Source organism: Chlorocebus sabaeus, chromosome 13 (assembly GCF_047675955.1).
Source record: "Chlorocebus sabaeus isolate Y175 chromosome 13, mChlSab1.0.hap1, whole genome shotgun sequence".
Lineage (NCBI taxonomy): Eukaryota > Metazoa > Chordata > Mammalia > Primates > Cercopithecidae > Chlorocebus > Chlorocebus sabaeus.
In genome coordinates this window covers 976243-998879 of record NC_132916.1, presented here as the reverse complement: position 1 = coordinate 998879, position 22637 = coordinate 976243, and the positions used below count along the sequence as shown (strand labels likewise).

Below are 22637 nucleotides of genomic sequence, written 5' to 3'. Positions count from 1 at the left end.
TGGAGGGGAAGAGGTTTCCAAGGGAAAGGCAGACGCCACACACAGCTGGGACCCCAAAGGAACCCTCAGAGGGCGCTAGAAAAGTAACTGCTCCCAGGAGAAGCCACGAAACGGCACTGTCCAATCCACAGTCAGGAGAGGAGAAAAAACCTTCTCCAGAAAATAATCAAATATCACCAAAAGGAAAATCATTTCAGGATAAAATGATAAAGTTATGGGCACATTAGTAGTACACTTCATTATGAGAAAGTCTTAAAAGTCCTAGAATAAGGTTTATAAATACATAACTGCATATTAGTTTTACAAATGCTCTAAGCATTAAAATATAATAGTTCCTCATCTACTACATATATTCTGTTTATATTATCTTTGTTATAGTGTTGTAAGTAGAGGAAGGCAAATTTTGGGATTATAGCATTACTGTAAATGAAACATATCCATTAATTTTCCACGGGAATATTTTCTAAACTACACACAAAACATCAACATGTTAAAACTTCATCACTTTCTTGCTACAGAAAAGTTATCTCTGTATTAAAACTATTTATATAATTGTTCTTACTGAAGGTTTTGTTCTAAACTGTAAATGCTATCGTTAGTTGTGAACCACAGTACATCATATATGCTCGTCTGAAACAAGATGACCCATGTTGACAAAAAGTCTAAAAACTCCACTTTTAAGGAGTGATCTAAATGAAGCATAGGTAAGAAGAAAAGCTAAGGAAACAAACACAGTAAGTTTTAAAGGTGAAATCATGAGACTCGTGTCTCCTTCACAACAGACTGTGTGCACAGATCTCACTTCCCAAACGCACAGCCGTCCCAGGCGGCAGACACGACGAGCAGATCCCATGTGACGGACCCCGTGTGACAGACACCGTGTGACGGACCCGCGTGACGGACCCCGTGTGATGGACACACGGGAGGCACTGCTCACCACTCAGTGTGGAGCCCACTCTCACAGGGGAGTTTCTTTCCATGGAAACAGAGCTTTGGAAAACCACCTGAACAGTCTAGTATGATTCCAACTATTAGCCATTTTAATTAATATTGGTTAGTCAAGTTTTTCCAAACATTTTTTACTAGAAATATACATATACGTATAAAATTCCTCTGTTATTAATTAAGCAAATGGTTCAAAAAGGTTTTTTTACATTGCACAACAACGAAAAGGTAAGGAATGCCACTGAACCATACACCTAAAAATGGCTAAAATGGTAAGTTTTATGTTATATATATCTTAAATGAAAAAAAGTAAATGAACAGAAAGTCTTTTGAAAGACTATGAAAAACAGACTCTTTACCACATAAATAATGTATAAAACCATATTATTTACCTAATAAACACTTTCAATTCTTCATTAGCATCATTACTACATAGGCTTTTTTCAATTTTTTGAGGGTGCTGCTATTTAAAAGGTGAATGCTGACATTCATTATCTGTATAACACACTGGTTAGGTATTCAGATGGCCTCTCCCACAGAGAAAAACCACAAATGCCAGAAGAAATATGTGCTTCATTGTATTAAAAGGGGAAAGAAAATGAGGACAAGATATCGAAACTGAGGTGAGCTGTGGATGGCTTCAACTCCAGCCACGCAGGCTGAGGATTTGTGTGGCCTCAGGGAGGTGAGGGCAGAAAGGCCAAGTCCTCGGCCACTACGCGAGCTTCACCTTCTCCAACTGGCCCAGGAAGCCTGTGCCGTGATGGTCTGTACTGGTCTCAGGCTGATGGCCCTGCAGTCAGAGTGACCTTGACAAGTGGCTTGAAAGGCCAGAAGCTGTGGATTTGTGCAACCCAAACCCCTAGAAAGCAACGCAAATCTCCTTTAGGGGAACACACTGCACTTCATTCAGTTCCAAAAAACAAATACAAAAGCAAACAAAACAGAAAAAAACAAACAGAAAACTAAAGGCCCATTTCTCTAATGAAAATTGATGCAAAAATCCTCAACAAAATATTAGCAAACCGAATTCAACAACACAACAAGAAGACTACACATCCTGGGATTTATCCCTGACACACAAGGCTGGTTTTATACTCAAAATCAATCATACACCTAATTTAAAATTCTACACCAACCATTTAGGTACAGAAACAGAGAAAGCTCTTCCCAGCTCATTCTGTGGAGCTGGCACACCAAAACAAAACTCAGGAAGTTCCTGAGAAATCAATCACGTGAGAACATGAATCCAAAGGATCCTGTACAAAATAATAGCGAAGAGATAATAAATGCTAATTAGGTTTATGACAGCAAAACGTAGCTGATGAAACACACGCAATAACCGCCTCATGTTTAACCAGGAAAACGCAAACAAAATCAAAAGACACCTCTGTATTGTCACTGGTTGCCAAACGACTCAGGAAGGTCTCCAAAGGTTGGTAAGACACCACCCCCAGCCGGTTTCCAGGTTCTTGGCACTTCAGAGCAAAAATTTAGATAGGAAAAGCAGCAGCTTTTGCTGCAAAGTGAAAGCACACGCCTAAATGAGAAGCCAGGTGAGCTCAAGAGAAGGAGGCGAGCTCAAGAGAAGGAGGCGAGCTCAGGAGAAGGCCCGCCCAGGAGAAGGAGGCAAGCTCAGGAGGCGCACTCAGAGGGAGGTGTGCAGAGGAGTCTGTGTTCCTCATTATACGGGTGTTTCTTTAATGAGAGGGCAGGATCATCATCAGGTATTCTGGGAAAGGAGGGGATTTTAACTAAGCCCCCACCACAGCCTCGGTCTCCCTTATTCGCGTTTTCCCGGGAGAATAGAGGACACATCACGCTGGTGGGTTTGCCTTCTCTCTCCCTCCCTTGCTTTGGGTTTTCTGCCATCCTGTTACTTTGCCACATTCCTGTCTTCGCTGTTGCCTGGGTTTTCCGTCCTCCTGCGACCACCCAGTGCTATTCTTGTCTCACACTGGGTGAGCAGAAATTCCAGCATCCAGCAGCATACAGCCATGGCAAGAGCTCAGGGCAAGAGAGTAGCATGTACTGCTGGAGTAGCTGCTGGCCAGCCACCTGGGAAGACCTTCACCATCGCCTGCCATCGATCTGCCACATGGGGAACCTTCACCCTGAGCCCAGCAGCTGCCCCCACAGACATTGGGGCAGTCCTCCTGGCTCCAGGGTACAGCAGGGTGCAGCAGGGTGCAGCAGGTACAGCAGGTGCAGCAGGGTGCAGCAGGTGCAGCAGGGTACAGCAGGGTGCAGCAGGTACAGCAGGGTACAGCAGGGTACAGCAGGTGCAGCAGGTACAGCAGGGTACAGCAGGGTACAGCAGGGTGCAGCAGGGTGCAGCAGGGTACAGCAGGTGCAGCAGGGTGCAGCAGGTACCGCAGGTACAGCAGGGTACAGCAGGGTACAGCAGGGTACAGCAGGTACCGCAGGTACAGCAGGGTACAGCAGGGTACAGCAGGGTACAGCAGGTGCAGCAGGTGCAGCAGGGTGCAGCAGGTACAGCAGGTACAGCAGGGTACAGCAGGTACAGCAGGTGCAGCAGGTACAGCAGGGTGCAGCAGGGTACAGCAGGTGCAGCAGGTGCAGCAGGTACAGCAGGTACAGCAGGTACAGCAGGTACAGCAGGTGCAGCAGGTACAGCAGGTACAGCAGGTGCAGCAGGTACAGCAGGTGCAGCAGGTACAGCAGGTACAGCAGGTACAGCAGGTGCAGCAGGTACAGCAGGTGCACCAGGTGCAGCAGGTACAGCAGGTACAGCAGGGTACAGCAGGGTACAGCAGGGTACAGCAAGGTACAGCATGTGCAGCAGGGTGCAGCAGGTACAGCAGGTACAGCAGGTACAGCAGGTGCAGCAGGTGCACCAGGTGCAGCAGGTACAGCAGGTACAGCAGGGTACAGCAGGGTACAGCAGCGTACAGCAGGTGCAGCAGGTACAGCAGGTGCAGCAGGTACAGCAGGTGCAGCAGGGTACAGCAGGGTACAGCAGGGTACAGCAAGGTACAGCATGTGCAGCAGGGTGCAGCAGGTACAGCAGGTACAGCAGGTACAGCAGGTACAGCAGGTGCAGCAGGTGCACCAGGTACAGCAGGTACAGCAGGTACAGCAGGGTAGAGCAGGTACAGCAGGTGCTGCAAAGATTGCTCACAACAGCAACAGCCTGGGACAAGCCAAACGGCTGTTAATACTGAATAAATTGTGGGTACATAAACCGCAGTATATCCAGGCAACAGAATGCTGTACAGCAACGGAAAATCTCACAGACACGAAGTGAGAAAGACAAATCACAAAAGAATATACTTAAGAAAGAATATTACTCTACGTATCAACAGCCCCAGATGAGACACGTGAGAGGATTCATTGTGAAGGATTTCTCGGTGCCTCTTTGCCAGCTGGAGACCCCCAAGGCTGGCGATGCCCCTGCCTGGGCCTCCCTTGCCCCCGGTTCTCTGCAGGAGGTACCTGCCTACTCGGCCTGCTTGTGTGAGGCTCATTCGGTCCCACTGCCCCACCCTGCACCTCTGGGGCTGGCCCGGCCCCACTGCTGTTTCCTGTCACGTGTGGCGGCTGCCCAGCGCGGGCTGAGGGAGGAAGGTGGAGGGCTGCCGCATTACAGCATTTTTCATACCCGCATTTGGTGAGTCCTGGGTCCCTGCCCTGCGTCCAGGAAAAACAGGTCACCCTGACAACCGAAGCGGGAGCAGGGCGGAGTTTTGTTTTGTTTTGTTTTGTTTGAGACGGAGTCTTGCTCTGTCGCCCAGGTTGGAGTGCAATGGCACAATCTCAGCTCACTGCAACCTCCATCTCCTGGGTTCAAACAATTCTCGGCCTCAGCCTCCTGAGTAGCTGGGACATTAGGTGCCTGCCACCACGCTCAGCTAATTTTTATATCTTTAGTAGAGATGGTGTTTCACTATGTTGGCCAGGCTGGTCTCCATCTCTTGACCTTGTGGACCACCCACCTCAGCCTCCCAAAGTGCAGGGATTACAGGCGTGAGCCACCGGGCCCAGCTGGTGAGTTTTATTGAGTGACAACTCTCAGCAGAGAGGGGACGCGGAGAGGGCAGCCCCTACCCTCAGTCAGGGCCCCTACCCTCAGTCAGGTGGTCCCCCAGTGTGGCTGAAGTTGGGGCTTTTGTGGACTCAGAATGGGGGAGTGCATGTTGATTGGTTTGTGACTATGCAAAAAAGGCTAAAAAAAAAGGCACGACTCAAAGATGGGCACAGCGGTGTCAAAAACCAATTAGGGAAGAGTGGGTATATGTAAAATAGGGCCAATCAGAGGAAAGCGCACCAAACAGGAAAAGAGGTTCTCAATCCGGTCTACGGATTTATCTGAGACATGTGGTTCGGCTTTCAGACGTGAACCGTCTTTGGTTTGGAGGTCGAGTTTCCCTGGGGACTCGCCTGTGTCTGCTTGGGGATTTCTCTGACTCCTGCTGCTGTCAATTGTTAAGGATGAATGGCAGGAGGCAAGACTGACAGGATGCAAGACTGACAGGGCCAAGACAGACCAGCAAGGGTGGGGGGAAAGCATGTGAGGAGGCTTGCGGGGTCCAGGAAGACGAGGAGGTTAAGGGAGGGCTGAGAACGAGGAGGCCGGGAGGGACTGTGTGAGGAGGCCTGGAGGGCCCAAGAGGGCAAGGAGGAGGTCAGGAGGGCCCAGGACAAGGAGGCCAGGAAGGCCCAGAAGGGCAACAAGGAGGCCAGGAGGGCCCAGGAGGAGGAGACAGCTCGGGCAAATCTTAGGCCCACAGCGGCCCAGGGGCATTCTCTTCTCAGCCATCTTCACACCCACCTGCTGCTGTCTTCTCTGCTGTAGTACCTTTTGCAATTTAAGATGCCTTTTCAATGGTGAATAATTAGCACCTCCTTACAAGGCAGAAGTTCCATGACTTAATGAGGAGGAAGGAGGTCACAGGCCGCTCCCAGCTGAGGAGTCAGCTTGGCCCAGAGGCTGCGACGCCTGGCCGCCTTCCCCAGGCCTTCATTCTCACAATTTCTCAGAACGGTCCCCATGGTGATGGGACGGCAGCAGAGCATAAAGCATAAACCGGCAGGAGATGGACCCTTAACCCTGACAGTGGGTCTTTTGTGGAAATAGGGCCGAGGAATGGGGGACCCGTCGGAAACCCCCAGCAGCAGGGACCCCCATGACAGGACGGAACAAGCAAACAGCTCCAGCCCCAGGCTCAGTTCTGAGTCCCAGCCTTCCACCTGAAAATGGCCCTCCCTGATCCGCAAGGCGGGTCAGAACCACAGTCAGTGAGACCTATAGGAATGGCACAGAAGGTGTTCAAGGCCTGATCTCAAAAAGTCTGGTAGGGAAGGGACGAGAGGCCAGAATTCCCAGAAGTCAAGCTCAAGGGCCACGTGGGAACATGAAGGACACAGCCCATGTCTGAGGACGGTCTCCAGGGGAGGTCCAGACACGTCTGATGCAGGAACCCAGCCCAGCCCAGCCCAGCCCGGCAGAGGCCCGAGGGTGGCATCACAGCCCAGCCCAGCCCAGCCCGGGAGAGGCCCGAGGGTGGCATCACAGCCCAGCCCAGCCCGGGGAGAGGAACCCTAGCCCAGCCCAGCCCAGCCCAGCCCAGCCCAGCCTGGGGAGAGGCCCGAGGGTGGCATCACAGTCCAGCCCAGCCCCGGGAGAGGAACCCTAGCCTAGCCCAGCCCAGCCCAGCTCAGCCCAGCCCAGCCTGGGGAGAGGCCGGAGGGTGGGGCTGCCAGGTTGCTGGCCGGGGAGAAGGCCCTTCTGGGAAGTGAGTCCCAGCAGTCAGGGACCTACAGGGCAGAAGGTGAAAGGGGGTTGCGGGAATGCCTTCGTTTTTTGAATGAGGTCCAGCAGGAGGTTTCACAAGACAGATTAAAGGGTTAGACTGGTCACTGAAGGGAAAAAAGAAGTAATTATCAGTGAGCCTTGAAATAAACGGAACATAATGAAGTTTACCATCTTAAAGTAGAAGTTAATTTTTACATATTTGAGAGATGCAACATGTGGATTTGTTTGGCTGCTGCTCAGAACAAACCAACAGAAAATACTGTCAAGGCAATCAAGAATAATTTATTATGGCCTTGCTAATACAAGATTCCAAAAAATTACCGGTTTCGATATAATGTCATGGTGGCTAGGTAAAAACATTCATGTTCCAGAAAGGCACACTGAAGTGTGCAGGAGTACAATCACACGCTCAGGATTTGCTTTCAAATTCCTCAGCAGAGAAAAAAGGGGAACAAACGTTCTCACGGTCAGTCATTGTTGAAGGTCCACTCTGCACCCCCACCGCACCAGGCACCAGAGGAACAGCGGTCAGTCTTGGGCACGTTGCTGAATCCCATGAGTGACAGCCAGTTCAGGAGGGGGAGCACCCAGCATGTTCCCCACCACAGCTGACACAGAACAAACACGTAAGAGGCAGAGCCACGAAGGAGGGAAGGATGGAAGGAAGTACCCCGAATGCGTATTTTAACGAACAGGAATTCGCAAAACAATGCAGCAGCCCTAACCACAATGAGAGCGCATCGGCCTTGTATTCTTAGATTTCATAGCAGCCTGTACTGACCACATCGCCGTTCACTAGCAGCCTTGGTGCTCTTCTCCTTGGCAATTCCCAGATACAGTGGAGAGGCTGGCAGGACACAGGAGCTGAAACAGATACAAGCCACATGAAACTGGGAGCGCAAACAACAATATGATAGAAATGTTTCAGACACACACTTTAAAGACAGTTACGAATGACTAATTCACGCAGCTATGGACATAACAGTCTTTGAAAATGAAAACTGTCAAGTGTATTCTTATCCTTGTAGGAAAAAATTAATATATTCTTAATAACAGTGCTGCTTTATAATGTACATCCTGTTCTAAAATAAAATAGTGTTTCAATTAAAATAAACTATCCACTATTTCAACAAGACAGAAGCAACAGCATGAAAAAATGTTTCTTCCAAACAGTGTTGGTAGAGCTCAGAGTTTCCTAAACTTTATTTCTGAACATAGAAAGAAATCCAAATGCTGCTTACTGGGTGAACACGCACACACACTCCACACTTGAAGACACTCTACCTGGCTGGCACCGAGAGGCTCTGCCTCAGGCCGGGGCACTGCTGAGCCCTGACCAGCGCGGCCGGGTCGATCTCCAACACGGCAATCTTCCCGCCAAAGAGGGAGGCTAGCAAGCACAGCGTCTGCAGGGACATAGTTTCAACATCGTTAGCAACACTGCCCAGTAAAAGCAGACTAAATGTGCATCTGCACACATATCCTTTTGCTTCATTCTCACAGCAGCAACAACATTGCCCCACCACTCCTAAAACGTTTTCACACACAAAACCCCATTTACTCAGCCAGTCGTTACAGGATCACTCCAAAGAAAGGAGAAATTGGGGGCACAGATCAGCACGTCTCACAGACAGGGAGGGCTGCATCTCAGGACTGACCTTGCGATCCGCGGTGCGGTTCCTCAGGGCACACGATCCGGCCAGTGGGATGCTGAGGCTCTGGAAGTCTTCAGTTCAGCAAAGACCAGGAAGAACATGATGGGGAGGGAGGGAGCACACACACACGGAGTCACTGCCCAGGCCCCGCCACACACATTGCAGGCTGGGCACCACATATTCACACATACAAGGCCCCAGGCCGCACACACACCAGGCCCTGAGCCTCACACATGCCAGGCCCCACTCTGAGGCCGGGCCGCGACTCGGACTGGGACCTGCAGCTCAGCCTCCTGGAGAAGCCACATGTCCAGCACCAGATCAGAAAGGAAATGTGTCATCAGAGCTGTGACCATTTGGGGGAAGGAAAGGCTGAGTTTTCAAGGAGAAGCCATGCCTGGCTGAGCTGAGGAGGGGCAGGGATGGGCAGCTGAAGGGAAGGGGGCGCATGAAGACACAGATAGATCCCGCAGCCCCACAGAGGTCTGAGCATTCAGGGCTGGAAAGGAGGCACCGAGAGGAGCAGCGCCTGGGAGGCCACTGAGGACGCCCCGCTGCAGCGGAGGAGAGGGACAGAATCCAGCCTGCTTTTCAGAAGTCGCCTGGGCTCCTGAGCAGAAAGGGTGCAGCTGGTGGCAGCCACAGAGCCAGGAGAGGACAGGTGGGAACCACTGGGGTCAGGGGATGAGATGGGGGTCTTGGGGGAGGGGGATAAGGTGGGGGATGGGGGTGGAGGTGGAGGTGACTGTTCCTACATTTCTGGTGGGGGATGGGGATAGAGGTGACTATTCCTACATTTCTGGGGGTGGCGGAAACTGGAGAAGGGAACCAGGGTTGGAGAGGAGAGTGCCTCGCCCAGGTTTATGCTGTACGAGCCTGGGGCTCCGGGAGGCTCTCTAGGAATGGTGGAGAATCCAGGGGTTTCCCAAGGGTGTTCCTGTGGGTGTTCCACACCGCTGAGGCCCGGGCAGCCGGGAGTGCCAAGCGAGGGCCTGGTGGACGGAGGGAAGGAACGGCTCCAGGGCTGAGTGCCCAAGGGTCTGGGAAGGGCCCTTGTCCTTCAGTTCCAGCAGCACAGAGGTCCTCACATCCCCAATACTGAGTTGTGACTGAAGCATCTCATCCTCAGATTCACAAGGCAACGCCTTCTCCACAAACATTTTCACCACCCCACATACCAGTCAAAGGATAACATTACAGTTACGTGGCACTTACACCAAAGACCTTACCCCTGTAATATAAAGCAGCTTCCACTTCCAGGTTTGCCAGGTTAAATATGAATAAGCCCACCGAACTTCCAATCCATATGCATTGGGTGTTCTCAGAAGAAAGACTGATTTAAGGAAAAAAAGTAAAGAATACACACTAATCTTATTCCTGAAGGCTGGGCCCCACACCGGCCCCCTCGCCTGGCTGTGAGCTCCCCGCAGGAGTGGGCAGCGTGGGCCGGGACAGGTTCTTGCCAGTGAGAACCACATCTGTGCCAGGCTGGCATTTCAGCCTCTGGTGGGTCCCCTGGGCACCTGCTAATGTCTGTGAAGACGCTCGCTCTGACCTCTGTGGTTTCTATTTTCTTCTAAGGTTACAGAAAAGGTTGGTGCCAGCGCCTGGGCCAAGGCCACTGCTCAGGTAGTCTCCGAGTGACTAGACTTGAAGGCCACGCAAGCTGCCCACCCCTGGGAATGAGGAACCAACTCCAGGAGGAAAGTAGCTGGCCCGAGGCGGCAGAGTTAATACCACTGCCAACAGGGTCTGTTAATGCACTGAGAGGCCACCTCGATCATGTGTCGAGGAAAGCACGGGGGTAACACCCAGACGTGGACTTGGCAGAGGCCCCCAGCTGGAACCTGTTTTCCAGACCTCCCCCTCTCTCCAGCTCCGCCATAGGCAGTGCCCTGGGCACCTCCTGGGCATCCACCAGCACCAGTCCGCGGTTCACCCAACGACTATCGTCAACACAACGGGTCGTGTGGCTCTGGCGTAGCTCTGAGGGATCCCTCTGCTCTAGGTAAGACAGGGAAGCCTCAAAGTGCCTAAGGTCCATGCACCTGCCGGGAGCACAGCACCCAGCCTCCACGCCCACCCTGCTTCCTCTCTGTGGTTTGGACCAAGCAGGGAATGTTCTGCTCCAGGGGCAGCTCTGCACAGAGACACAGACAAGCAATGGCCAAGGCCATTCAAAGCAAGGTTGCCCCCTAATCTCAAGCATTTTGCGGAGGAGAGGTAAACGTAATTGTAATACATTCTTTAATCACAGTTAAACAGTACTTCCTTACGTTGCCAAATATGTATAAGATTTCTACTGCGCACAGAAATAAATAAAATCTGTCTGAGGTTAACTTTAAATGTGTAAAGTACAGCACAGTGGTAGATGGGAAAGTCTAGGCCATTCTGATCACCACTTCCTCTTTCTAAAGAAAAAGTCATATCACAGAGGCAAAGATCTGCCTAGACTTTGGTAATAAGCTTAAAAATCCTCCAATTCCTTTTTTAAAGATACTTAAATATCATTGCCCAAGTTTACCAACTTTAAGGTTTAAAACATGCAATCCCAAGAATGAGGTTAGTAATGATCAGAGACAAATATAATTTGGTTTTATTTCAGTCATTCTTAGAAAATGAGCTTAATGTTCCTCTAAGGAATTTAAGAGTTTCCTTTATATGGCACAGGCCAAGTTTCTGATGCTCACCATCCACATGCAGAATTTGGGACGAGTGACACATGGCAGGGTGCGAGTCTCAGTACAGGAAACGTTACTTCAACCTGCTCTCCTTCTCCCAGAACACTTGTAGAGGGAAGCTGGCTTTCTTCTAGGGAACAGAATTATCGACAATCTGAGAAGTGAACTTAAATGCATTCGTCAGGTTTAAAGGCTGAGGACTGCCACACAGAGACGCTGCAGTGAATGTGCACCGCGGAGTCACTCGGATCACGTGTCGAGGAAAGCACTAGGGTAACACCCAGCATGACGCATGTGCACCGCGGAGTCACTCTGATCACGCGTGGAGGAAAGCACTAGGGTAACACCCAGCATGAAACGTGTGCACCGTGGAGTCACTCGGATCACGCGTCGAGGAAAGCACTAGGGTAACACCCAGCATGAAACGTGTGCACCGCGGAGTCACTCGGATCACGTGTCGAGGAAAGCACTAGGGTAACACCCAGCATGGCGCGTGTGCACCGCGGAGTCACTCGGATCACGCGTGGAGGAAAGCACTAGAGTAACACCCAGCATGGCGCGTGTGCACCGCGGAGTCACTCGGATCACGTGTCGAGGAAAGCACTAGGGTAACACCCAGCAGCATGCTGCCTAGAACGAAGCAACGGAACCAGAGCAAGGGAGTGGGAAAGAGGAGATGATTAACTGAAAGAATTTAACTTCATATTTGCTAAAACTAAGCTTAAGATTTGCTTCAGTAGTAGACAATTACTTATCAAATAAATAACAAAAACGAAGGTTTAAAACGTTAGGAAAAAACTGATGTACTGGATAAAGGTAATTTCAGACCTAATATGAAAAAAATAGCTTAAAGTCATCTACAAAAAAACACAACCTAAAAGAAAGAAGGAGTAACCAGAGTGAGGAAGAGTGTAGGCTGTGAGCACAGGGATGATTGCTGCAATACGCAACGTCAGCTGCACACACCAATGAAAGAAGTGGTCCCTGGATTGAAAAGTAAAATCAACATTTTCTTCCGGGAGAGGGTCAGCTCCTTTGTGACAGTACAGGAGATAAAAAGCACACAGAAGTGAGCTGTGGTCAACAGGAAGCAACTCTGGACAGCAGGAGGTGAGGTGAGGACGAGGGTGCGGGGCGGGTGCAGGTGGCGTCTGAGATTCACAGGCCAGGTGGGGACGTGGAGGGTCCTGGGTAGGTGCAGGTGGCATCTGGGTCATGCAATGTACTTTTCTGATCAGCATGACCTGCCCTCCTTGGTCGCCCACTGCAGGAAAGTAACCCACAGCCGCGCAGCTGCTGCCGTGGGGCCTCTGCTCTTCTGTTCACCGAAGCCCCTCACCCTTGTCCCCACACACACCAGGTGCCTCCGTCTGCTGATGGCCCACCCCTCACATGACCTGCAGGGCCTCAGTGGTTTTCTGAGGTTGCGGCCATCGGCTTCTCCTACATTGGCACCTCTCTCTCCCCTCTGTGTGACCTACGGCCCTCGACACAGCACCTGGTGAAAGACTGAGCCAATTGGGAGGCCTGAGGGAGGTCTGAGCAACCCACCTGGCCGACTGCACAGCCCAGACTTTAGCCTTCTCGTGGAGAAAGTCTCTGTCTTCTTCCTTAGGTCAACCCGTGCCACACGACGATAGTGGTGTTCATCCATCAAACTGAAGATCCAAAGCTACAAAAGCAAAGAACATGCAGCCACGATGCTGCAGCAAAGGTCCTTACACAGAAGCAGCAACACCAGAGGAGGAGCAGTGAGGACAGACACGCCACAGGAAATTCCCTCCACAGCCTGCAGAGGCTCCCAGCACAGCTCTCTCCTGCCTTCCACATCCACCCTGGAGGCCCTCCTTACAGCCCACGCCCACGGTGTCAGAGCACTTTCGCACGGCTGGCACATCAGCTCAGAGCACACAGGCAGGATCCTATTGTGCAGGCCTCCCCAAGATGCTCCTCCAGGACCCCTGGGCGTCAGGCTCTCTGCACACATCCCACAGCTCCTCCGGGACCCCCGGGCGCCAGGCTCTCTGCACACATCCCACAGCTCCTCCGGGACCCCCGGGCGCCAGGCTCTCTGCACACACCCCACAGCTCCTCCAGGAACCCCAGGCGCCAGGCTCTCTGCACACATCCCACAGCTCCTCTGGGATCCCCGGGCGCCAGGCTCTCTGCACACACCCCACAGCTCCTCCGGGAACCCCAGGCGCCAGGCTCTCTGCACATACCCCAGAGCTTCACAGCCAAGAGCACGTCCCACATGCCCTGGGTGAGAAGACAAGGGCAATAGTGGTTAACTTTGTCAAAAGGGAAAAAAAAAAATTTAAGTCTTCATGTGAAATGAACTTAAAATGCTCACCTAAAAAAATGTTTTGAAAAAGACCAATATCTTCAGGTTTTTCAATAGTGTGTAAAGCTGACAGGAAACAGGAGCACAAGGAGCACTGGGGATGCCACCAGAGGAGCCATCCAGGGAGCCTCTCCGGGGCGCAGGCAGCGTGCGTGGGATGTCTGCTCACAGCCCTCTTCTCATCAGGTTTTAAAGGTCACGTGAGTGGCCCTCACTTTAGCGGCACTCCAGAACCATGCATGGAGCTCCGGGACATGCAGACCCAGCTCCTCCGCAGACCAGGGGGCCCAGGGCCATACTGAACCCGCCGTGATGCTGAGACCCACAGAAGGTCACATTCTCAGCACTGAGGTGGACAGGTTTTTTCAAATCACAGGAAAATACAAAGCAGCATGAAGACGAAGACCCCTGTGTACATGCTCACGTACAGGAATGTCTGGGAACTGGAACTTCACTCTGTGGCTGTCTCACCTGGCCGTCAGCACACCCAGTGACCAGCTGCCTGCTTTCTGCATCGATGAACAAGCTGAGAAGAGGATATGCTGGTGAAAGCAACATTGGAAAATTTAGCTTTATAAGTGCCTGGTACCAGGTAAGCCGAGAACGATCAGTTTTACTTATCTCTTTACACATAATATTTAGTTACAGTATTTCTGTTAGTCAAGTTTGAACTATTGCAAAATAATTTCTTCACCAAAAAGCAAAAATTGTACGTGAATACAAATGTTGAAAACCTCAAGAGCACAAGGAAGGCTGAGGACGTCACCCCGAAAGGACGCCCGGGGAGTCTGCCTCAGATGGGTCCCAAGGAATCCCATCCCACCTGCCCGACAGAGGGCCGGGTGGGCTTAAACCATGGCCCAGCTCTGGCTGCTTTATAGCCTGGAGGGAGGGCAGCACTGGTGTTCAATCAACATTGCACCTGGGGCAGAAGGATTCCTGAGTCAGCCAGAAATAATAAAATTACCCTTAGTGATGAAAATAGCAATCAAATGGATGCCTTGTTTTCTTGGGAAAAAAAAATTGTTGCCTAGGATGTCGTTTCATTGAAAATTTACTCTAAACTGTCAATACTTTAGGAGAATTAGATAAATGAATATTGAAAAATGCTACACGTCCTAATCAAACTATGAACGAAATCAAAGATCAAGTACTTGGCAACCAAATAGTAATTCCGTATAATTAATTTCAGAAAAAAAGATTCCAACGTACTTCCAAGAAATGTACTTCACTTTGAAAGAAAGCAATGTTTTCAAGTCATTACAGCACCACAGTCTACACGTGGATACACTAACCTCAGAAAGAATGTTAAATCTTTGAGAAGATATAACAATAACTCTACCAGGTCACCAAAGTATATGTATATGCTTTAAGTGGCATTTTCATGTCACTTACCCCACGAAAGAATGCTCTCCTTTTAATTCCCTAACTCTCTTCTTCCGGAAAGACAGAACATGCAAAAGAGGAGCAAAGCGAACGCAGGAAACCAGTGCCCTGAGGCGCCAGGAGGACAAGCACAGGGGCTGCACGGGAGAGGTGCGGGGGCGTCACAGGCCGCTCCTCGTGCCGTGCTCCACGGACACCTGCACCATCAATGCTGCGTCTGTGTGGCCGTGTGCCAGCTTCGTTTACCAACAAAAAGCCATCTGAGGGAAGAATGCAAGGACCCTGGCATTCATGAGCTGCACACGTGCTCAGTACCTGACCACGAGGCCAGGGTGTGGTACACGCCCACGCACATGCTGGATGGGCAGGGCAGTCCTGGCCCTACCAACACCGCTGGTTCTGGGACTTGTTTCTACAGAGAGCAGAGGGTTCGCCTTCCATGGGGGCTCAGGCATTTTATCTGACAGCAAACGTGCTTTACTCTTCCAAAACAAAAAGGCCCAGACTCCAAGCTTACATTTAATTTTAAGTGAAAAACGTCAAGGACATTCACTGTTAAGTGAATCCTCTCCCTGTGTGAACGGGAGTGAAGGGCTGTAAGTCTGAGATTGCCTCATTCAGATCCACTTGAATGTCACGGCTCCATCTTATGCCCTGAAACATGCTCTAGAAACAGTGGGTTACACACAGCCTACTCATAGGAAACATGAGAGTTTTAAATTTACCTGATAACACAGATGAACTGTATATTAATGATCCCGTACAATGGTCCCAGACCTTTGGATAAACAGATAATTCTTTAGAAGAGGTAACAACGTTGCCATTTTTGCAACAGGTTAAGCTAACAGTACTATCCAATATCAGATTAGTCAACATAAATGATTATCTAAAACAGAAAACAATAAAATGAGCACAAAAATAAAAATGTAGAAACACAATAAAAGATGTCAGAATCAAAAAGAAAAAAATAAGATCACTTCCATAAATAAACCCCTGGTGGATTTGAAGAATTGGAAACAAACACGAAACAAGGTTAAAAACAGTTCCCAGGTACTTAGTCAACGCTGCCAAGATAGGAGAACCAAGCGGGAAACTGTACCGGTCTACACCCTGTCAGGTGCACACTTGCGGGTCAGGTCTACACCCTGTCAGGTGCACACTCGCGGGTCAGGTCTACACCCTGTCAGGTGCACACTCGAGGGTCAGGTCTACACCCTGTCAGGTGCACACTCGCGGGTCAGGTCTACACCCTGTCAGGTGCACACTCGCGGGTCAGGTCTACACCCTGTCAGGTGCACACTCGAGGGTCAGGTCTACACCCTGTCAGGTGCACACTTGCGGGTCAGGTCTACACCCTGTCAGGTGCACACCCGCGGGTCAGGTCTACACTATCAGGTGCATACTGGTGTCAGCTGGATAAAAACTGAATTCGCATTTCATTTTCTTCCAGATCCTCATTTCGTGCTGACTGAGCCCTCCACCCTGGAACTGGCTCTTCTGCTCTGGGCCTGGAAATGCCGTGGAGAAGAATTTGTGCTTGGGCTCTCCCAGGCCCTGGATGCAGTTGGGGAAATCCAGGGCTGCAGAGCCGTCCTGTCAGGAATCCAAGCCCAGTTAGCGACCTTGGCAAAACATCAGGCTTGGTGTTTCCATGGAAACCAGGACAGTGGTCGCCTTGCGGAAGTGGGGTAGAAACAACATCACTCAGGCGGCAATGGCTGTGAAGCCACCGCACACCTTCCCTCTCACCACAGGTCTTTCCATAGCGCATGCCACGTGGGCACGCAGTTCATCGTCTATCCCTCACCTTAAAGCCTCTGTCCTCGGACACCGAGATGAGGGTGCCTGCTTGCCAGGGACAGAACTCCACCGCAGTCACCGGGCCCAGGTGGCCCTGCAGCTCGGCCCGGATAGCCTGAGTCTGAGAGAAATGTGTGCAGGAAGGTCAGTGATGGAACTTTGTGGTGGTTATTAACATCAGGATGTTCTATGCATGTCACAGAAAATAGCTGTTACAAAATAAAGCCCGTATTATTCCTCTTTTCAAGTTGGAACTCTCTGTATGTAAACCAAGGGTGAAAAGTCAGATGTCTGAGCTAAGAGGAAAGCTCAGGCCACAGGCACAGTCTCAGCAGTGTTAAAAGATGACACTAACCAGAGCTGACCCTGAGTGAATTAGGAAGCTGGCGTCTCCTCAGGAATCCTGTCTCCCCACCGGCTGCCCCATGCATCCGCCCTGAGGCTCCCTGCCTGTAACTCAGAACGTACTGCTCTGTGTTCCCAATCCCTCAGCATCTGTTCTCCCCCCGGGACTTCCAACAACAAGACAAGATGGTGCAGCAGTAGGCGCTCATGAGTTATCCTTTCCTCGTGAAGTCCCTAAAACCTCCTACAGCCAAGAGAGCACCCCAGAAGTCAGCGTCTCAAGCTGGAGATGCACAGGGCTTCATGTTTATATAGAAATCAGGCTTGAACAGCATGACTGAGGAATGGAGTAGTCAGAGCGTCGGGGGTTCCTAAAGGTCACAGTCATTGCCCTGAGAGTATCCCCAGGGGATTCCAGGCACGAAGTGCTGGGGTACTGTTCTTGAATTTTACAGCACTCCATTTAAATAAGACAAATATCCCTTAGCATACATGCAGAAAAAATAAACATGTATATATGGTGACTTAACTTACAAATAGACATTTAACTCTGGAAGACCTTCTTTAGTAATGCAACATATCGCCATCAACAAATACAACTTAGAATACTGAGTATATTATGCCAGTTACCATCAGATTGTTAAAAATAAAAGGCAAGACTATAACCTGTGTAGGAATAGGGAGTTATGAGACTGTTATGAAATACACATTTCCATTTTCTCCAATTTCTATAAAATAAAGCTAGTCCACTGTCTATGATATGAATAACATTATAGCCTGAAAAATATTTATTTCCTTTTGACATTTTATGTTGATTAAAAAGTGCCTTTTACCAGAAAGTGCTCAGTACTCATTTGAAGTCTTTCAAATCAAATAGCATAAACGGTTGACTTGCTGAGTATGCTGTTAAAAGAATGTGAGCTCTTCATGGACTCACGTGACAGCCATTCCCCACGTCTGAAAGTCATTCTCCCCGAGTGAAGCGTCTTTCACGCCCACTCCTAAAGAAGCCTGGGGAGGCTCCCACGGGCTGCACACCCATCTGTAGCAGGCACCTGCTTACTCACCTGCTATGTGCCCAACTCAGGGGTGTGGCTCCAACCTGACCCCAGGCTGACTGTTCTCTCCATCTGGGACCCAGTATCTTCCTTCAAACACTAACAGTTTTACGCTTCTTCCTAATCCATTTTGGTTTTCCTTTTCCTGACACAACAATGTTAAATCTTTGCAGTTTTGTTATAAATGGTGGGGTGGCCTAATGTTAATCTATCTATCACAGGATGTTTACAACAAAACATGAAATACTTACAACTAAAACACCAACATATCCAGAAAGCTTTCACAGACAGACTAGAAATAGTGTAAAGCTCTTTACCTAACTCCTAGATACTTCCCATCATCTCTCTGTGGCTTAACTCATGATGTGAACTTTTTAAATTTATGAGCCTTAATTTCATAATTAGTCCAAAAATAGTCTGAAGACATAAATGTCTTCTCTCCCAAAATGCCTATTACACATGAGGCCCATGAGAACCAAATACTATTCCATGCCTAACATCCTCCCTCGCCTACGTTTATTAAGTGGCTATCACAGGAAAAGCTACGCAGGCAAACAGCTTTGTTGGCCATGTTGACTTGGCAAATCAAAGCCACAAAAACGACTCCAGGCCTGGGGTCATCTCCAAAATCAGGCTTGGGCACAGCAACAATTCAGAGGAACCGAGTCTTCCTTCGTGTTCCCTTAGATTCCCACTTCCTGATTTCTAACACTGCTTTCAACATTGCAATGGGGTAGCTGACTGTTCCAGTGACACCCGAGGTTGAAATCACACAGGCAGGAAGAGGTGACACGTTTCCTTAAACTAACCCTGGTGATGAAATGGCTGCGAAAAGGCTGATTCTTGATGAAAAGAACATTTTGGTAAAAGATATAAACAAACGCGCTATGCTAGGAAGGATGCCTACAATCAGGGAATATCTGAGAAATAAAAGTTTTGTAGAACATGTTTCTCTAAAGTCATGCCTGATACCCATATTCCACAGGGAGTTTTAATATTTATATAAATATTACTATCTGACACCAGTGATTTTCCAATTGCAACACAAAGATATGATTTTATAAAAGTAAACTAAATTTAAGATATAGCTTTAAAAAAAAAAAAGGAGTACAGAAAAAAAGAAAAGACAGCTGGGCAAGCTCCCAGAACCTGGGAGGCCCCAACAGCTAACCCTTCTGAGAAATCCACGTGTGAATTTCAATCTTACCTCAATATCCAGTGTGAATACTTTGTTTCCAGCACATACGGCAACAACATGATCATCCGGGCTCAACTGTAAACACAGCACCTTTCCCAAAAGCGAGCCCACGACAGTCCCTCGAGGGACCAGCCCTAGAGTGAGTTTCACCATTAGTGCCAGTTCACCAAATGCATTCAGCATGACATTAATCTGAGAAAAATACTGAGAATGTAACCCTCTATTCTAAAATTACTGAGAGAATGCCAGTGAGCTTTCATGTGATTTTGATTCTCTAAGAATATCAAAAATACTGGATATAGAGAAGTCTTCTGAAAACCTGGGGAATGCAGCACTTCCCTGCAGAGAATCCCTCAACATCAAAACAGGAAGATGCCTTCCACTGGAGGCTGTGGTACCCGCGCAGTGAGAGTCATACACATCAAACTGCGTGTTTCGATGCTTCTCACCCACATCCAACCCCATGTCCACCCTCATGTCCAGGTTCAGCTAACATCAGTTGGAAGGAAGGGAGTAGAAGCCTATCCAACCGAGGCCTCCAGGGACTAAGCAATGGCAGGACACCCACAAGAAGCCAGGAGGTTCCCAAGACCCGGACAACAAGTGCAGCAGCGCAACTTGATGCACAGTCCGTCATGCAAATCCACAAAGCTGAAGGAAAAAGTGGCGGGCAAGGTCATCTGGTCCTAGTGTGCATCACGGACCTATCACCAGCAAAATGCAGATATACTCCACCCAGAGCCTGGGAGAGACACATGTGCATATGTCCCACAGCCACCAAGTCTACAGAGAGACATGTGCTCATGTCCCACAGCCACCCAGAGCCTAGACAGACACATATGTTCACGTCACACAGCCACCCAGTCTAGAGAGAGATACGTGCTCATGTCCCTACATAGAATACATAGGTTTATAGTCTCTTTGTATTTATGTTTTAACGTAATCCTCTAACTTCTCTATATAATTCCGCAAAACTCAAATTCCTTAATGTGGTCCCTACCTAACTTTTCAACTTTCTCAGATGAGACTCTCCTAACATCAGCACGCCCCAAGCACAGAGGCAGGTTCTCACTCTTCCCAGGGCCTTGGCACATTTGGGTCCATCTGCCAAAATCACGGTCGCCTATCCCGTTCCTTCTCACCCTCAGCCCACATGCCCCTCCCTGAGATCCTGTATCTCAAAGTACCCCTATGTATGTGCGTGCTGCCCTGGCCTCATCTGCCTTCTCTGCTGCACACTCACAATTCATAGCCACTCAGTCACTCGCTTACACAGTGTCTCCCTCAAACTCTGAGCTGTGACTTCCACAGGATTTGGGATCAAGCCCTTCCTATTCACCACTGGTCTCCAGCCTGAAATATTACAGGTGCTCAAGAAACCTTGCTGTACAAGAAAAGAATATTTCAACTTTCCTACATGTTTTCAGGTTGATACAAAATTGACAGTTCTTAAAATAAAAAGGGACATAAGATCAAAACCAATGAACCTGTAAGATCAGCATAACACACAGCAAAGGTCAGTGAGTCTGAATGGCCTGGTGCCCTTCCCATATAAAGCACCCTGCTTGCATGCCTGGTTTCAAGGTAAAGGGAATACAAAATTATCCCAACCCCCCCGAGGGATTGGTGCTACGCAACAGAAACACCCTTGGGTGGTACCAAGTATACTGAGTTATTCCTTTTGTAGGTTTTTCAAAACAAGTTTTAGATTTTCATTTACCTTGAAGTACTTTCTCTCTACATTCATCCAGGTTCCACATTATAACATAATCCAGCGATGCTGAGCAGATTAGAAGTGGGTTCACTTTATTTCCAAAAGCTATAGCAGTAATTGGCTGATGGTGTCCTCGTAAGATTAGAAGCTGAGAAAATTAACAAAAATAAAACACAGATTATAGACAATATTTAAAAATAAGAGTATAACAACATAACCTCAAACCTAAGAAATTAAAAGATTGAGTTTTTCAAATACATTCATTTTACACATTCATTGTTAATTCATTTGTTAAAATCTCTGCTATGTACTACTAAATTATTCTCTCAACCATTTCACTGCTATTCACTGTCACACACACTAATAAAAAGATACAGGTTACCTTGTTCTTCCATTTCTTTATAACTTGTTAGTTAACCAGATATAGAATATGTCTCCACTACATGCCAGAAGAGGTAACAGCTGAGCTGAAAACTGAAGAAGAAGAGGAATGAGGGGTTGACAAAAGGAGGGGAGCAATGAGGTCCCAGGGAAAACAAGACATGGGTAAGAAACTGCTGAGACAAGGAAAGGAGTGAGAGGAGGCTGGAGAAAGGTGAGGCCCAGGTGTAGGGAACTTGGCAACTACACAAGGAGTGTTGATAGCACTCTAGGAAATTAAAATCCAGCAAAAAAATGCACAGTCAGAATAATACAGTGACTAGATTTGTTTTCCAGGAACAAAACATTCCTAAAAGTATGGAGCCGACGAGTGTTGGGGGTACACTGGGCTGGACAGACAGATGGGAATGCATGAAAACACTCAAGGGAAATCCAGTAGAAACCTGGACTAAGATAGTGACGATGGAGATGGAGAGAAAATGATGACTGAAGATTCTGTGACCAATGGATATGGAAGGATGGAGGGAAAAACAAAAACAAAGGGATAGGGTTTGAGGTTAAAATCCTGGGTGAACGATGCCTCAAGAACAAAATACAAAGGGAAAATGGGATGGGACTAGGGTAGATCATGGTCCATTTGGTCCATAGTAAGTTGAGATGCTTATAAGGTGATGTTAAATAGACAACAGGCAGTTTGATATGAGAGATATCACTGGAGAATTCCACTTCTAGTAAAGGCAAGATACGTCACTTCATCAGTACCAACCCTACTGACGAGAATTACAAGAAAAACTGGACCAAATTAAATATATATATACACACACGCACACATATACGTATACACACACAGAGACACACATTTTCAAGGCATCAGAAAGCAACCAAGTCATGAAGAATTATGATAACAAGATCATAGGGAAGAAAAAAAATGAGGGAAGTGACCCCAGCATCTGGGGTCACTTGTCCCATAAAGATATCTACTGTAAAGAGAATCTTCTGACAATTCCACTAAAGGCAGTTGAGGAGCTGAGATTCAAGGGGCTAAGGGCACAAAAACGGTATAATCAAATGAGTCATCTTCAGGGACACAAACAGAACTATCATATTGGGAGATGGGCAAAGATTTCTGTCACCTTACAAAGTAATTTTGAGATATAGTTGACTGCCTTAATGTTGAGAACTCTACGATTTTTTCCTGTAAAGAAATATGAATGGATTTTAGTAAATGTCTACCTAGAATACAATCTACTAAGGTGAGAGGGGTGGGCATGCTGCTAAACCCCCTAGGCTTAGGATGGGAACCCCAAAAAAGACAAAATCCAAGGAGTAAAGATGAACTGTCAATAAAACAACC

General features: G+C 48.6%; 1 protein-coding gene across 8 annotated transcripts in view; it reads right to left on the bottom strand.

The window, feature by feature from the left end:
- WDR27 (WD repeat domain 27) overlaps positions 1–22637 on the bottom strand; it is a 246079-nt gene that overhangs the window by 198788 nt on the left and 24654 nt on the right. For 7 of the 8 annotated variants that reach the window (XM_073022250.1, XM_073022253.1, XM_073022254.1 and 4 more), the window contains 11 exons: positions 20909–21050; positions 19198–19322; positions 16595–16708; positions 15513–15564; positions 13873–13943; positions 12609–12729; positions 11067–11187; positions 9606–9709; positions 8380–8447; positions 8006–8127; positions 7503–7585 (listed from right to left, as the gene is read on the bottom strand). In XM_073022250.1, coding sequence (XP_072878351.1) covers positions 7503–7585; positions 8006–8127; positions 8380–8447; positions 9606–9709; positions 11067–11187; positions 12609–12729; positions 13873–13943; positions 15513–15564; positions 16595–16708; positions 19198–19322; positions 20909–21050 — 1123 coding nt within the window. Of the gene's footprint in view, positions 1–7502; positions 7586–8005; positions 8128–8379; positions 8448–9605; positions 9710–11066; positions 11188–12608; positions 12730–13872; positions 13944–15512; positions 15565–16594; positions 16709–19197; positions 19323–20908; positions 21051–21284; positions 21377–22637 lie in introns of all 8 variants that reach the window. The other variant, XM_038001230.2, reaches the window with a different exon arrangement.